Raw genomic sequence first — 17,445 nt, 5'->3', positions numbered from 1 at the left:
AGGTGGCCTATCAGCTGTGTAAAGACCTTTTAAAAACAGGCTAGCTGGGCACTGAAAGAGAGAGGCCCCAGACTGGAAGGTTAATGCGAGATGGCCAGTGTGATGCGGCGACCAAGTCCTGACCTCATGGAACGGCAACAGTAAGAGACAACGCGTGTGATTGGCAGCAGGGCAGAGGTTTACCTCTGCCTGCATTTGTGAGTAGGGTCTCTACTGTTGTTTACTGGGTGCAGCTGGATTGGGAGAGGGTCACCATGGCATGAGCCAGGGCCGCTTCTGGGACCATTGTTCTGGCCCCTATTTGTTATGTTGCAGGACACCGACGCAAGGGGAGCTGTGGCGGTGGTCGCATCATGGATTCGGGTGCAGAACGCAAGCCGGGCTGGGAAGTGATGGGCCAGCGGAAGGACAAGAAGATGGGTGGCTCTTTCTAGTCTGCTGAAGACGGGGCTGGCGTGGACTCTGCTCTAAAGGAGGAATTCCTGGCCTGCTGATGGACCCATAATGAACATGTGGCCTAATTATAGCAGGGGGGGTTTAGTGAATGTAGAAAATGGTAGTTTTATGGGTTTTAGAATTGTTTTTAGTAGAGAGCAAACATTTTATTATGTACATTTTAAGGGTGTTTTATTTGTGCTCCCTGGCCTAGTAATAAACTGTTTCTGATCAGACCTGCTTCCTCTCTGTGCCCGTGGTATCTGACTCGCTTGCTCCCCCTTGTATTTTAAAGAATCTTTCTTTTTAGCGTGACATTCTGGCGCGACCGCTTTAGTGTCCGCCGCGCGTTACATTAATGTAACGCGCGGCGGACACTAAAGCGAGTCAGATACCACGGGCACAGAGAGGGAGCAGGTCTGATCAGAAACAGTTTATTACTAGGCCAGGGAGCACAAATAAAACACCCTTAAAATGTACATAAAATGTTTGCTCTCTACTAAAAACAATTCTAAAACCCGTAAAACTACCATTTTCTACATTCACTAAACCCCCCCTGCTATAATTAGGCCACATGTTCATTATGGGTCCATCAGCAGGCCAGGAATTCCTCCTTTAGAGCAGAGTCCACGCCAGCCCCGTCTTCAGCAGACAAGAAAGAGCCACCCATCTTGTCCTTCCGCTGGCCCATCACTTCCCAGCCCGGCTTGCGTTCTGCACCCGAATCCATAATGTGACCACCGCCACAGCTCCCCTTGCGTCGGTGTCCTGCAACATAACAAATAGGGGCCAGAACAATGGTCCCAGAAGCGGCCCTGGCTCATGCCATGGTGACCCTCTCCCAATCCAGCTGCACCCAGTAAACAACAGTAGAGACCCTACTCACAAATGCAGGCAGAGGTAAACCTCTGCCCTGCTGCCAATCACACGCGTTGTCTCTTATTGTTGCCGTTCCATGAGGTCAGGACTTGGTCGCCGCATCACACTGGCCATCTCGCATTAACCTTCCAGTCTGGGGCCTCTCTCTTTCAGTGCCCAGCTAGCCTGTTTTTAAAAGGTCTTTACACAGCTGATAGGCCACCTCTGGACACACCCCTGCCTCAGCAGGTGGTCCCTATCAGCTAATTTGTCCCATGTGCAGCCAGTCCACAGTGGATAAAAACCATGTCACATAAAACACTAAAAACCATGCAATAGAAACAGAATAAAACCATGCAAATAAAACACTCATAAATAAACACTAAAAATCAGAATAAAAACAATATACAAGATAAATACAAATTTCCACTGTGTGACATATACCACACAACCAGTGATGAAGACAGTTAAGTAGCTGCATATTTGGGACTTCAGTGAATATTTTTCTAGAAGAACCAGTAGAACCATTTCACACTGTCTGCTTTTCCTGCACTGACACATTTCAATGACATTTCTAATGCTTGAAGTTTGAATTTTCATGTTTGTTACATTTCTGTTTCTGTTCCTCTGTTATTCTGGTATGATATCATTTTTTTGTCCTTTTGAGTTTAGCTCCTACATCAATTTTATACTAATTATCCTCTCCTGCGCTTCTAGTGCCCTTTCTGCCTTGTTTCAGCACATCCTTCTTGCCCTCTTGTGCTCACTCTTCTGCCATTTTTTAAATTTAATTTACTTCCAGCCAAGTTCTTCTCCTTTCCGTGTCTTGCTGTGTAATTATTAAGTGTATATACAGTCCTGTCTTCCACACACCTGTTGTAGGTTAACATTTTGAACTTTATTTTCAGAATGATTAAAATACATGCCTCCTATTTGTCTGCATCATGCAATTAGATGCCCAGGATCATATAAAAAGAAAACCCAAACCTTCTCGTGGTCTATTTCTAGGCGGCAATCATGCCTGCACATGGAGACGATAAGATTATGTGACAAAAATCTATATTTCTTAACATAAAAAAAAAAAACTCCAGTAATGTCAGAACCTGGCCACAACTATATAGAAAAAAAGAGATTATGGCAGACTGAACAAAGAGAGCATCTGACTGGCACATGCAGAACAGAGTCAACGTTGGAGCGCCACAGATCACGAGGGAATTCATTACAGAAAACTTAAAACAACAAATGAGGAGGCTGTTTCTATAGCAACTGGTAAGAGGGGATGCCATTGAGAGAGGGTGGAGGATTGGTGATACTGTGATTGGAGCCAGGTGTGCCAGATAGGTGTGCCAGATGGGCAGCCATAGACCAGCCATGGAGCACAAGCACAAGAGAAAGGATCAGAACTGGAAGCACAGGAGACCACAGACTGAAAAATATGGTTTTGCATCCTAAGCTGCTACATTATAGCTACAGCTCTGCTTTAACAGATATGATTTATCTAATATATCAGTCTCTACTGCTCATTTGGGGTGGCTGTAGCTCAGGTGGCAGAGCAGATCAACCGGTGGTTCGATCCCAGGCTGCTCCAGTCTGCATGCCAAATATCCTTGGGCAAGATCCTAACCCCATGTTGCTCTCTGATGCATCCATCAGAGTGTGGATGTGTATGAATGTTAGATACTTAGCAATTAAGCTTAGAAGTGAATGGGTGTGATTGGGTGAATGAATTAGTTGTATAAAGCGCTTTGAGTGCTCAGACAGAGTAGAAAAGCACTATATAAGAACCAGTCCATTTACCATTTAGGGAAAAACACTACCCACCCAACCCCAAACAGAAAATAAGAACTATCTTCTGACTGTAGCCCACAAACGTAGATTACTGAAAAATGTGATGATCATTATTTTCTGACAGGGTGAAAAGTATGGCCACCTCAGCGAGACTTAATGAAACACCTGTCTGTTAGCACAAAGATGTGTGTGACAGATAAAAGCTGTACCGAACCAGAGAGCAATCACCTTGGCGGTCACCGTGTCAAACCCCAGTATCCTTATTTTATTTTAAAAGTAGTAAAAGGCAATGTTAAAGTTACATAAGTCATCATTTTTGCAAATTTCCTTATTGCTATATCACTGTTTGCTACTCAAAAACTTCATTAGCTTGGTATCATAGTTTTTTGTGTTTCCTTTGAATAGCAAAGGTAAAACTGGTACGTACATACGTGTTACCTAAACTGAAAGTCCAAATGAAAAAATAACCATTTATTTCTCATCAGATCCGTCATTGCTGTATGTTTTAAATCAAGCATTTGGTTTTTGCGTAAGTGCCGTGGAATGGAGCATGTCTATTTTTCAAAATGAGAAACAAATCAACTGTTTCTCTGTGATTCAGTCATTCCCATTTCCTTTGTTTTTGTACAAGGCAATCACACAAGATGACCCCTGATTACCAGATCTTCATATACGCACACTTGAAAGATTCAAGAGTAAACAATGTTTGAGTTTATTGCTTTTTCCCCCTTCCCTTTGTTGCATGACAAAGAGGCTCAATCAGCAGGTTGAGTAGACTTTTCATTTGATAATCACTTAAATTATGTTTATTAAGGTTTAAGCTTTTCAGTCAGGGTTTATGTAAATGCACTGGTACCCACAGTCATGCAAAACAGAATAAAAGCAAAGCTACAGAAAGATAAAAACATATTGCAAAACAGCAAAATATGAATGCACGAAATTAGTATTTGTATCATTGAAAAGTGTCCGTCTTTCTTATGCAGATTTCTTATGAAGACTTTTAAGCAAAAGGTATTAAAAACAATTCAGTTTTATTTATACAGCGCCAATTTACAGCAACAGTCACCTCAAAGGGCTTTATATTGTAAGGTAGACCCTACAATAATACATACAGAGAAAAACCCAACAATCATATGACCCCGTATGAGCAAGCATTTTGGTGACAGTGGGAAGAAAAAACTCCCTTTTAACAGGAAGAAACCTCCAGCAGAACCAGGCTGAGGACAGGGTGGGGCCATCTGCTGCGACCGGTTGGGGTGAGAGATAATCATAGATTATCAAAAAATATTAGATCATTTTTGTCTGTAACCTTTGGTTTAATATATTCCTCTCTGCCTGTCTACAACGAAAGTCTGTCTATCACAGATAACAGATTATCTGCTTCTTGTGGGACAGATTTTTTTCATAAAACCAAAACAATGAATAAAAAGAGGTTAAAAAACACAGCAGAGGTTCAGAATCGGGTGTTAATCACCTGTGAGTTGATCGCTGGAAAAAAAAATAGGAAAACCAAAACAATGAATAAGAAAAAAATTAAGTGTTTCCAGGGTGTAACAATGCAGATTCACCTTTATTAGTAGGTTTTGGTACAAAATCTGGTGTCAGGGGAAATATGAGTGCAGTGCTCTGCCTCCAGTCTACTCGATCAGAACAGTTAATCCCTGAAAGAATAACATACAGTGTCCACGTCACAGCACCACCTGACACAAGGTGTGCTGCTTAATCTGTTAAATAAAACAACAACGTATGCAGGCTTCAGGTCTATCTATCTATCTATGAATGCTTACTTCAGGAAGCTTTAGCAAGCTTTAACTTGCCCTGTAGCTTCTCATAGGGTTTTCAGTCTAACAGATGCCAGGCCAGTCTTACTTTCTCAGAATAAGATTTAGCTGAAAAATTAGACTTCCCTAGTTGATGAAACTCTTGTGTTCAGAAACTTTTAGAAGCTGCTGAGGCTTCTAAAGGGTTTTGAAACAAATTAAAGCTCAATTCATGGTTTTCCCGAAGCAGAGACTCATTCCCTGACATTTCCAGATTATCTTTGAAGTGACAGGAATATTGCAAGTCCAGGGTTGCCAGGATTTAACACAAGTCATTTAGAAATAATGTGTCCTGTAAGAACGTACTACAGCATGTGATAACCCAGCAGAAACAACAACATGCTGTTTTAGGTTGTTTTAAAGCAGAACTTTTTGACTAAAGCAAACATACCATATTACTCAAGCTCATACAAATCTCCTCATATGAAAATTAATCACCGTCCAATCGCATCCCAGTAACATTTACATCAAGACCAGAACAGGAGAGCATGAATCTTCATATTCATTTATAGCTGCAGATCTTTGGAATCACCTGAGAGTGTCCATTTGTTTCTGTATCTTAATTAGGTGATATGTGAGTACCTCATACAGTTATCATTCGTTAATAACGATTTCCCAGCAGGAGTTCACATTAAATGCTGGTAATCTTTTTAACATTTAATGCAGTTTATTGGCTGTTTTTCTTAATCAGATTCACCATCCACTTTCCTTTTCCTGAAGGAGACCAGTCATATCTTTGTTATCAACTTGACGTCAGTCCACACAGCAAAACAGCCCAATACTCCCAGAGCTCAACATTCCAAGTGCTCTGTATTTTTCCAACTCTACGCCCTGTGAGTGGAGCGAGAGAGAGAGAGGGAGAGAGAGATGGAGGGAGTGCAAGGTGCGTTGGAGATTGCGCAAGCGGGTTTGCTGATGCTCAGATTGGTGTGTTTGTGATTGGCCACCTGAGGAGATGCATGTCAGCCAGCAAAGTTGCGTGCTTTTAAAGTGCTGCGGGCAGAGGGCAATGCATTCAGAACACTCACAGCTGTTAGGAGACGAGACCGGAGAGCAGAGCCACGTCAAGCAGACCTTCCTCAAACACAGAGAGAAAAAAGAAGAAGAAGAAAGTGGAGATATGACTCTGTCAGCTGTGCAACAACTTTTTCTGCTGTGTTTATTCATTTGCTTTGGATGTTGGAGCACAACAGGTGGGTGAAGCATGATACTGAGTCAGATACATGTAAACCAGCACCATCGTCAAGGTGCATGAGTTGTTTTTGGCAGCTAAAATTAATCATGCTCTAAAAGTTGTTTTCAGTGGTGATCGCTTATAAGCAAAGTGTAATTTTGAGTGCATTTTTTAAGGTTTTATATCTTTATGAATGCGCCTGTAAGTTATGAAGCCAGTCGTACATTTAGTGTAAGTTTTTAAAATAATTATTTATGGTATACTAATCCTGATGCAAGAAGTGGAAAATTCCAGCTCACTATATAACAAATAGGCTTCATCACTGGTTTCAGGAAATAAGGAATATCTGAGTCATAGTTGTAGGACTATTTCAGCTTGCACTTAAACTCTCAGTATATGTTAAAAGAAAAAGCAATGCATAGGTGGATTCAGAGGCAATTAAAGAGGGACTAACACCACAATGTAACACAACGTAGCCAACATTGAAATGGTTAATAAGTTCTAACTCAATCATTCATTGTCACTGAATGATTTATCAGTGCTGTATAGATCCATAATGAGCTAATAAATATAGGTTGATGTGCTTTGTACTCAAAGATGCAGTATCTTGCGCAGTCTTTTTAATTAATAAGACTTCTTCACTGGATATTTTAAACAAAAGTATAAAATTGGTATGTAGTGAATGGATTGTGATGTAATGAATGGTGACTGGTGATACACCAAGATGTGATAGGCATAATGTATGATTCTGATTAATAATAATTCTTCATAAATTCCCCTATAGGTGATGTTAGCTCAAGGTTATCCCACTTTTTAAAAAAAAGTCATAATGTGTGCAAGTGCAAAAACTGGTACAATATGTACAGTCTTACTCCAGTCTGGGTGCTCTGCTCAGACTGGGGAAATCTTTTATAAATGACTCATTGTAAGAGAAAAAAATGCATTTATTATTAAAATTTAGTACCAGTAGAATTATATCAATGTAAAACGTACTCTATTACAAGTACCGATCCCCTATTAAAATGATTTATCAAATAAATTTCCCTTCTAAATGAAGGAGTGTGATACCTGGATGGAAAGCATTTACCTGACCTCATATTAAAATGTTGCGCTCTGTTTTAACTCTGAAACGCACAGTGACGTAAGCACATCTATGCAGACAGCAACATGTTAACATGGAGAAAATTGTAAATGAAATGATACAGAACCAGTGGATGTCGGTCCAAATAGGTTTTTTAATGAGATCTCTGAAATTCATAACACTATCTCCAACCTGTATGTTATTATTCTGAAATGTTTCTTTGACAGCTTAAAGATGCTTATTGAGGAAAGCTTGAACGTTTTCAGCATGTCGTTCGATAACAGTCACTCATGAGCAGCCCGAGCCTCACAGTCATATGTAGTATTGCATCAAACATACACCAGCAGCCTCCTCATATTAGAGGCTTACTAATAATATGAAATTTGAACACATAAAAATACAATAAATGACGATACAGGACTTCTAAATTATTATTTTGGACTACATATGCATGACATCGTGGTATCAGTCCAATTACAATATTACATTTATTGAATTATGCTGCCCTACTATAAAAAGATCGATAAGTATTAACATTATGTGTATCTTTATCCAGATGCCAGTCCTCTTGATCAGTGGGAAGACGGCATAGTGTTACAAAAGGTAGTGAGACTCTTCATTTACAATCATCCCTCCATCACTGAGGCATTTTTCAAAGTCTCTACAATTTTTGTTTTTGCTGTTGTTATTTTCCTCCTAACTTAGTGGATGATCCACTCATTCTGGTCTACATTTCTTGTGTAATTAGCACTACTTATTGCCAGTTTGATGAACAGTGTCATCTGCACTCAGCCACACATTCGGTGCTTTGAGCAACTCTGTGACAAGAAATATACAGACACTTAGAAGTTTGAGTACAAATGTTCTATTTTACTTTCAAACAGTGTTGATGTTGTGTTTTATGGGAAAATAAGAAGTAAGAATAGAAAAATCACTGGTCAAAGGTATTATGTTGCATTCACTGCCAGCTTTCAAGCTGTAAATAAGTGTACTGTTTGTCTGCAGGTGCGAGGGATCAGAAGTGATGATTTGAGTGGTGTCTTGCGGAGAGACCAGAATGAGGTAGGCAAACATTTTAAAGCTACTTTAAAGGTTTCTATTCTATTCTATTCTATTCTATTCTATTCTATGCTATAGGCCTCATGCTAACACTTTAAAGGGGTTTTCGACGTATGATCACAAACTATATGACTTTAAAAACTGCTTTTAATGCTTGACTTGTGAAAAACCATACCTTCAAACCACAGCTGACAAACTAATCCTTAAAAAATAAAAGTCCAGTTCAATAGATGGTCACATGTCAAATTTCAATTCTCTTCAGCAAGCTGTGTCAAATGCACGTCCTTTAAATAAAAAACATTACATCACAGCAGAGGCAGAAGTACAAAGAGGAGAAATGACGAGATGAAAAAAAAGTGCTTCTAAAAAAAGACAGTTTTAGACGGTTATCCTGCTAACCGTCTAAAAGCTGGTTAGCAGGATAAACATGACTGTGTCTGGGTTGCTACCCAAGTTTATCTCTTTTTGAAGTTATGGAGTGGGCAGGTGAGCCACCGAGTCAACAGGAAGACAACATGACATGATACCACAATACCCAAAGGAAGTAACAGAGCTGGAATCATTGTGTGCTCTCTTACGTTTTGCTGAATTATTGCTGTTTTGCCTGTTTACTGTATTCAAGAGTCAATGGAGGCAGGATAGAGTGTGAGAACTTTAATTCTGTTATTAATGCCTAATTGTTTTCCTTCCCCCACAGGAGCAGGTTCAGAATGTCTTCAAAAGAGTAGGTTTTCTTCCCTAGTTGTCTTTACACTTTTCCATCATTTCTGCTGTTTGTTCAGCACCAGCTCACTGATTCTGCTCCCCCCCCCCCCCAGTTCCTGTTTCATTACTCCAAAGCACGCAACTCTGTTGGAGCTGTACAAAAAGAGGTGAGCAAATGAGCAAACCAATCAAACTTAGTGTCTGATGTTTCCATTTATTTGTCATTTTCGAGAGTTATTGCTTTAATTTAATGCAGTGCTTAAACTGCTTTTGGTCATTTCAATTGGCAGCATGGGTGGAAAAGGAGAACACAAAATATCTGCTTTGAGGCTTTCAGGTTGATTATGAATTTTTATTCAAAACCTGTTGAAGTGAACGAATCTAAAGACTCTTTTTTTCACCCCCGAAAACGGCAAACAAACCTAAGTAAGTTTCAGTTTCAGAGCTGGCCATTTGGATGCTGTCGGCTCGCTCGCAGAGCTGATACAGCATGACAGCAGGTGGCAAATGCGACTTTAAATACTGAAATCTGGAGCGAAATTCTGGTCTTTTGGCCTACTCAGCAGATCCTCATGAAGCTCTCTCCCTTTCTTCCTCCAGTCTCATTCAGTTCACCCTCTCATGCGACTTTCACCAAAGCTTTCCCAGAGGAGAAAGAAGAAGGTGGTACTTTTGGTGAGAACACAGATCTGAATGCTTTTAACTGATTTTTTTACTTGGAGATTTCAGAGCAGGGTTATGAATGAAGCGGATAGAAAAACTGCAGACATTTGAGGTCATCTCTCAAGCTTAGGGACTTTTAAAGCTTCCTACTTAACAATTGGAGGTAGTAAACTGTTTTTGGCTGGTGAGCCATTCACGTTAATCAGTGTTTGCAAGCTGAAGGGGTTTTGAGCTGCTCAAGCAGGAACTGTTTATTGCTCCCATAATTCATTTCATCTCACTAAAAAATGTCTAAGTAGGCAAAACAATACAGTTAAGAAACTAGATTAAAATTTGGGGAAATAAATGTTTTTGGCACAGCACACATGAAAAAGTTGCCCAAACTGTCCTTTAGCCCCTCTAAAATTGACTCCATACACGTCAGAGATATAATAAATGCTAAAACTATGGCGCTAAAGTGAAAATGTGCATTTTTTCCATTATTAAGACTAAAAACAGCAGAAACATTTTCATCTCTTCTCTGCACATACAGCAGACATTCTCGAAAACACACACACGCACACACCCCATACTTTCCACTCATTTCTCTTCTGCCTATAAAGACTTAACCTTTTCAGGTAGTGAAGAAGTAGTGAACCAGTGATTAAGAATTAGCCAGCATGTATCACTTTTAATTGCATTACTACTCAGGTTCAATGTAGTGACTGACTCTTTCTCTTCATCTCCTGCTAATTAAACAGAAGATTCGAGGTCTGCCAGAGGGGATGTTGTAAAAGGAAACAAACAAACACACACGTATCAGAAGAAGAGCAGCTGGCAGATCCACCTGCGGACATCACACTCAAAATCAACTGATGGACCACGCAACAGCATCTGTAACTTTTTTGTTAACAGAAACAATTTGATTGTACAGCTGGAAAAAAACTGAAGTGTGTTGCTAAAGCTGCCGTGTGTCTTGTTGCTTGCAAATGCAAAAAAATAAATAAAAAATTGGTGTCATTGGACGGAAACTGTCACCAAGCAAATTTGGCAGATTGTTACACAAGACATGAGTATCTAAAACAAAACAACACAAAACCGTCACTGATCGCTGTGGCAAAGAGGTGAACTCACATTTAATTTACCAGAATTAAATGTACATGTACATTTTGTGACATAATTATCATGAAACGGTATTAAAAAAAGTTAAAACTCGTCTGTGATGCTTTTGTGAGGACGTAGTTGATACAGTTCAATGTTTAATCAAATTACAAAACAGTTGTTGTTTCCCCTGCTGAAATGTACTGTAGGATGATCATAATGCAGGTTTGACACTTTCCAGCAGCCCAGTGGCCTGTCCAAATACAGGACTGATCCAGTATAAGAGCGCCACCTACATGGTTACAACACACAACGCACATGCTGACAAAGGAGAAGCCGCCCCCTCTGCTCGGTTTTAAGGTCTTCGCAGTGTTTTCCATGTAGCTGTCACACGGCTTTTGTGGTTGAAGTTACAGGTGTTTACTTGTTTTTAATCCTCATCCTCTGAGTCACTGTCTTTTCGTGTAGGAAGTGAACTTCTTATCGATGACATTAACTTGTCTTCGATTTGTTTCTTGGGGTTTTCCTCCAAGTCTGTCTTCACGGCTCCAGTTTCTGATAACCTCCACTCCAGCTCTGATTGGGACACACAACATGAATTATAGACACTTCAATCGCATAACATGAGGTATAGCCGATGCAATATCGCTCAACAGATTGACAAACTGCAGCGTCCAAAGTTACATGCAATACACTGAGATGTACTGAAAATAAATTCATAACTCTCAAACGAGCTTTAGTGACTTAATAGAATTCTAACAGTACCTATCATTAAAACCAAACTGCCTGACTAAAAGTGCAACTGCTGAAAAATGAAAACATGACAAAACAAATTTCAGATTAAATGCCAACACCTGTGTACCTACTTCCTGATATTTTCCAGTTTAACACAAAACGATCATTGTATCCACTCAGAGATAGGTCTGTCAGGCCTACAGTCAGTTAGTTAGTTTTGTGCTTAAAAAATGTTCGGTTTTGTCAGCAAGTCGCCTCTTACCTTCAACTTTCAGGTTCATGCCCCCAAAGACCAGAGGACCGATGAACTGGGCCTTCATCTCGCCCTCAAAGTAAACAAAGATGGTGGGCAGGTTGCGGTCGGGGTAGTTGGGGATGCAGGTGGTGGAGATGGACTTGAGGAACTTGGTCTGAGGGAACTTCCTGGCTAATGTGCTCAGGTGCTGGTTGATGAGGGTGCACAGAGGGATGCTGGTAAGGGAGATGAATGGAGAGAAAACATCAGACTGACCTGTTGGTGGTAAACTTTGTGACAACAGTTGCTCATTTTTAATGTAATGTCAGTTAATGTTAATGTCAGTAATTGTTTCCTGCCCCAAGTGAATGTGTGTGGAATATGAAATAGACAGCATCAGATCAGCAGTACTGAATGGTTATACCAATACGAATCACATTTAGGCACAGTACTGGGGACGTGAGCCACAACGATGGCCCAATGGCATTAATTATTTGGCCAGTTAGTTAATTACAAAATCTCCAGATTGCCATTGGCTAACTGATCCCTTCTTATTTTATCCAAACTACAAAACACAAAAACAGATATTCAAACAGCAACCAAGTGCATGAAGAAAAGAAAAAAAAATACTCATATCTAAGCAGAAGCATATAAAGAATGGAAATAACACATTATCAAATAAATTTGAGGTAATTTAACAAATCAAAGAATTTAATTTTAAGAATTACAAGACATTGTATTTTAAACAGCAACGGTTTGCAGTTTACCTGCTCAAAATACCAGGATCACCTCCAACCATGAAGTGTTCTGGACTTAGAACAGCTTTTCACATCACCAAAAATAAATTCTCTCTAACTTTGAGAGTAGATTTGTTTGAGATTTTGTTCAATAGCATTTTAATTGCTGCAATATATAAAACTGGACAAACATAATCCGACTGTTCAATTAAAACATTTTAATGATAACAGCAACCTGGAAGTGCTAAGTCTATTCAAAGAAAAAGCATGTAAAATAACTGAGATTAATGGTAAATATACCCTTATAAACACGAAATGAAAAACTTCACTCGATATTTTCCTCATTCATGCTTACTGGATGACCTACCCCTGCTTGTAGAGGTGCAGCACCACCCAGATGCCATCTCCAGCCTTGTTGACCTCTTTGACGTAGTCCTGTCCAGAGATTTCTGCCACCTCACCGAACACATTCTTCATCTGGGTTGCTTTCCATTCGGCAAGACGCTTCTGTCTGCAAGGAGACGCAGCCTACATCAGTACCCCGACAAACTCACATGACTATCAATCCACAATAAAAGTTTAAGACAGAGATTTTCTTCTCTAGCAAAAATGTTTTCTTTTTCATGACCAACAGAAAATACTAAGTATACTTTTAACTACCACATTCTAGTTAAAATCAGCTTTTCCCAAGATAATTTAACAGTACCTCACCAAAAAAATAACAGATCAAGAGGTCTAATGGGTGCAAGCAGAAGGTGTAAACAAACAGGCAACTAACCACCAGCATAAAGCTGAAATTATTTATTCTTGTTCCACTCTACTTGAGTTGTGCTCCAGTTGTTGTATTGTTTACCTATACATCTCAATGGCTGCTTCATCTTCCTCACTGAACTCATCTTCATTTTCCTCTAGCTCTTCCAACGTCATGTCCTCATATGTTTTAACTGATCAGAGAAAAAAACCCCATTAACATATCAAATAATACATCTGAATATTTCATGTGCATTTAACTGGTATTTGCAAACTATGTTAGGTTGGATAAAAATTTGCCTTTTGCAGTTTAAGCTACAAAGAATGACTGATCTCTCTTACCAACAGACTGCTGTTGGAGGGCCAGCTCCTCCTCTTCATCCTCCTTAGGTGTCTCCTTGGGAGGAAGAATTCCTTTCTTTCTCAGAATATCATTCCACTCTGTATCTTCATTTGGGTCCTAAAGAGAAAAGAAAAAGGTTTCTTTTAATCTGGGTTTCCATGTGATGTGAAAAAACAACATGACATTTCCAAGGTCAGTCTTTGTGCAAACAAATTACTTCCACGAGTTAACTTGATCTAACAAATAAGCTAAGATAGTGCTATGGACTAAGATAAGGCATGTGCACTCTATGGGTCTGGATGTGTTTTATAGTTGCTTAAAGTGAATGTATAAGAGCTCTGCTATACTCCTATTTGATCACAAACTGAGTGGATTTGTTTGCAGATCATATTTTATGGGCACTCATTGGGATCATTTTCTGCGAAAGAAAAGCCTCATGATCCGTGAAACGTCCCTACTAGATTGGTCAATAGATCCCCTTTGATGTGACTTAGCAAGCTGATACCCAGCTTTGGGTGACTGCTTATCTTTATAGCCAATGTTAGAATGAGTGAATCCAGATAACGGAAACACAGCCCTGGGTATGTTGAACTCGCTTCGTAGTATAGGCTCCAGGTCGTTATAAAGTTAACATCAAAACATTATTTGTTATTTACCCTTTTAATAAACACTTATTAAACTCAAATAAACTATAAACATTTTTAAAAGACTACAGGTCACTGGATTTATCAGTGGTTAAAAGTTTTTACATTTTCTTTTATCGTTTCCACAAAATATTTTAGCAAATCTGCTACCATATAAAAGTCTTCGTGTGCCAACGTTTATTTTTAGTTTGACAGTAATCGTCTCAACTCTGGTCCAAGACTATTCCGAGACCTTTTAACTGGTTTGAAGTGTTACAGGGCTAGCTTGCTAGCTAAGTGTAAAGCTATTGAGTGCTCAGAGACACTGCTGGCTAAATATCTAGAAAATTAAGTCGTCACGTTACACGGCTTTAAATGACATTAAGTATTCTTATTCACAGCCGGTACGCTGTGACTTTTAACAAACTAAAGAAGGTTTACCAACCTGCATTTTGACTGATAAGAGTTCTCTGAAATCACACCACTGTTCCCCTCCCAGACGCGGAAATAGAAGGAGCGCAGCCAAATCGATTCCGACAGGAAACAAAAACCTGTGACTGTTTCACATGCGCACAAAAAATACCCAGCATTAAAATAGCCCCCTGTAACTATCTATATAATGTCTCAAACATTTACTGAACTAATTTTTTTTTACTGTGGTATAAAAACAAAAATTCCTGATTTTAGAAGGACTGGGAAAAAAACGCTTCACGGGGAGGACAATAATAACAGAGACACCAAGTTCCTGTTGAGGCGCAATATGCCCATATAAGGAATGAGAGCGGAGCATTCCATTTGTGGCTGCTGAGAGCGAATCCAAACAGGTGCCGCACACACACACACACACACACACACACACACACACACACACACACACACACACACACACACACACACACACAAAGAGTACAATATTTACTGTGGGATGTAAAAAGGGCACACAACGCAAAGCCTCTCAAGTGTAGGCAAGGCAAGGCAGGGCAAGTTTATTTGTATAGCACAATTCAACAACAAGGTGATTCAAAGTGCTTTACAGAGACATTAGAAACAAAAACAAATAAAAAGCATGATTTAAAATTGATTAAAACAAGCAAACAAACAAACAAATTAACAAACAAACAAAACAGTATATAAAATCAAAACAGATAAAATCAAAACAGATAAAATCAAAACAGATAAAATCAGTAGTTAAATGTAAGTTTTGAAATTTAAGCTTAAAAGTGTGGATTTGGTGCTTTATTCAAATGCAGCTGAGAACAGGTGAGTCTTCAACCTGGATTTAAATAAACTGAGTGTTTCAGCTGATCTGAGGCTTTCTGGGAGTTTGTTCCAGATATAAGGAGCATAAAAGCTGAATGCAGCTTCTCCGTGTCTGGTTCTGACTCTGGGAACTGATAAAAGACCAGATCCAGATGACCTGAGGGATCTGGAAGGTTCATACTGGGTCAGGAGGTCACTGATGTATTTTGGTCCTAAACCATTCAGAGCTTTATAGACCAGCATCAGAACTTTAAAGTCTATCCTCTGACGGACAGGCAGCCAGTGTAAAGACCTCAGAGCTGGACTGATGTGGTCCACTTTTTTTGGTCTTAGTGAGGACTCGAGCAGCAGAGTTCTGAATGAGCTGTAGTTGTCTGACTGATTTTTTAGGTAGACCTGTAGCACATTACTAAAAAATTAGTGAATAGGTTATTAGCGATTCATATACGGATAGGTGCCACGTTATGCACACAATAACAGTAAGTACTGGTGTACATATTTTTTTATTCACAGATTTTCATAGATGTTTGCATGAAACTGGTAACACAGTGAGATCCTTCCGCTTGACCGCGGTCATTTTGTTTACTTAACTTCCTCTTTTTCTTCTTCCCCTTCTTCCTCAGCTTTACACCACTGCCATCCATCCGAGCTCAAAAATAATCACATGTGACTATATATGAATATAGATATATTCTTTTTGCTGGTCTGTCACTGTTAAAGGAGGGCGGAAAGCGAACTACTCAAAGCCCCAGATTCACCCTATAGGCTATCATTTTATTTATAATTTTATTTTGGGAGCTTCATTAATGTCAACATTGCCTGTCAAGTTGCACCATTAAAATATCCAAAAATTGAAGGTGTGGTGTTTAACAGATGTGCCTATAGAAAAAAAAAGGCCCCAGGTTTGATCACAGGAAACCCCTTTGGGCTTACCTCAGGAAGGGCTTCCGGTATAAGGACAAAAAAAGAGAGTCCCCAGTCAAAACATGTCGAGCGACCCCTTGTGAATAAAGGAGCCGAAGTTTTATTTTCAAATGAATGGGTTGGTTTATTGGCCCCTTAAAAAATCTGTGTTTAATCGAGTTATCATAAAGGTCGTTTGTGCTGTGGGGGTGGTTCGCTTCAAGCACATTCTGCCCACAAAAGAGTTATTTTTATGTCATATACTCTGTTAATTTTAGAGGTTTAGAGTTATTTAGATCTGTTGTGAAACTGTTCATTCAAACGCCCACCGCTGCAACAGGTTTTGTTCATCCCGGGCAACCTACAGTTAACCTTAAGCCAAGGATCCAGCAGATTGTTTGATAAAACAAGTACAAAGCGCAATCGCAGTCTGCAGTGACACAGAACAGGAGTGAAACTTTGCGTGGTTCAGTTTCAACCCACACTGTGGGAGTGTCAGAGAGCGTGGGTTTTAATGGAAGCAGGTGTGAAGTGCACCTGCCGGTGGATCTGTCGGGATAATATATCCTATATTATCTCTCTATGTGTTCCTTATTACACATTTCCAGTGTTTATCATCCAGGTCCTATACAGGATACAGGATACATTACAAGTCCTATAACATAAAAAGCTGTTTTCCACTCCACTGACAGTCTTTCAGTGTGTCACTTTTCACAGAAACTCTTTTTTTACAGACCTGAGGGCTGTTTCACGCGAAGGTCCAATCACAGAACGGTCACTGGCTCACTACCGGAACTGGCGGAAGGGAAAGTTGGTGAAATGCGGAACAGGACAAAATAAAGTGAAGAGCTCTCACTCTGACCCCGTTTTTCACAAACTGTGCGTTTTTTTTTAAACTTATTAATCAAAGTACAAGTGTTATAGCTGTGTAAGTTACTAACAAACCACAACTACTTTCCAGCTTTTACCTGACCACCATTCACAAGTTAGACTCTGCAGAACACGTTACAGTCATTTTCACTTATTTATTAGCTCTTTGGCTCAAAATCTGCTGCGGCTGATCTCAGTAAATCTAAGTTTCCTCTCTCATGTGGAAACTTATGCAACAATTGGCAGATGTGGTTAAAAGAGTTGCAGGAGAGCCAAAGATCAAATCCAAAGCAGACTGTTTTCATAAGAATCTACTGTAGCGGGTT

The 17,445-nt window shown here is 39.6% G+C and overlaps 2 protein-coding genes across 2 annotated transcripts; one reads left to right on the top strand and one right to left on the bottom strand.

Moving 5' to 3' along the window:
* Positions 1-5,159: 5,159 nt before the first annotated feature.
* nms (neuromedin S) lies at positions 5,160-10,778 on the top strand. The gene is made up of 7 exons (XM_085435215.1): positions 5,160-6,094; positions 7,713-7,759; positions 8,162-8,218; positions 8,913-8,939; positions 9,034-9,087; positions 9,521-9,595; positions 10,324-10,778. Exons 1-7 carry the CDS (start codon positions 5,857-5,859, stop codon positions 10,354-10,356), a joined length of 531 nt encoding a protein of 176 aa, XP_085291341.1. The 5' UTR covers positions 5,160-5,856; the 3' UTR covers positions 10,357-10,778.
* pdcl3 (phosducin-like 3) lies at positions 10,671-14,594 on the bottom strand. Its single transcript, XM_085435213.1, has 6 exons — positions 14,532-14,594; positions 13,463-13,580; positions 13,224-13,314; positions 12,738-12,881; positions 11,661-11,869; positions 10,671-11,239 (listed from the first exon to the last, which is right to left on the bottom strand). The coding sequence occupies exons 1-6, from the start codon at positions 14,535-14,537 to the stop codon at positions 11,094-11,096; spliced, it is 714 nt and encodes a 237-aa protein (XP_085291339.1). The 5' UTR covers positions 14,538-14,594; the 3' UTR covers positions 10,671-11,093.
* Between the last annotated feature and the right edge of the window lie 2,851 nt (positions 14,595-17,445).

The sequence above is a fragment of the Copadichromis virginalis genome, linkage group LG16 (genome assembly GCF_057382275.1).
Source record: "Copadichromis virginalis isolate Kocher_CV1m ecotype Utaka linkage group LG16, C_Virginalis_male_GT1.1, whole genome shotgun sequence".
Lineage (NCBI taxonomy): Eukaryota > Metazoa > Chordata > Actinopteri > Cichliformes > Cichlidae > Copadichromis > Copadichromis virginalis.
This window is presented reverse-complemented; position numbering and strand designations above follow the sequence as displayed.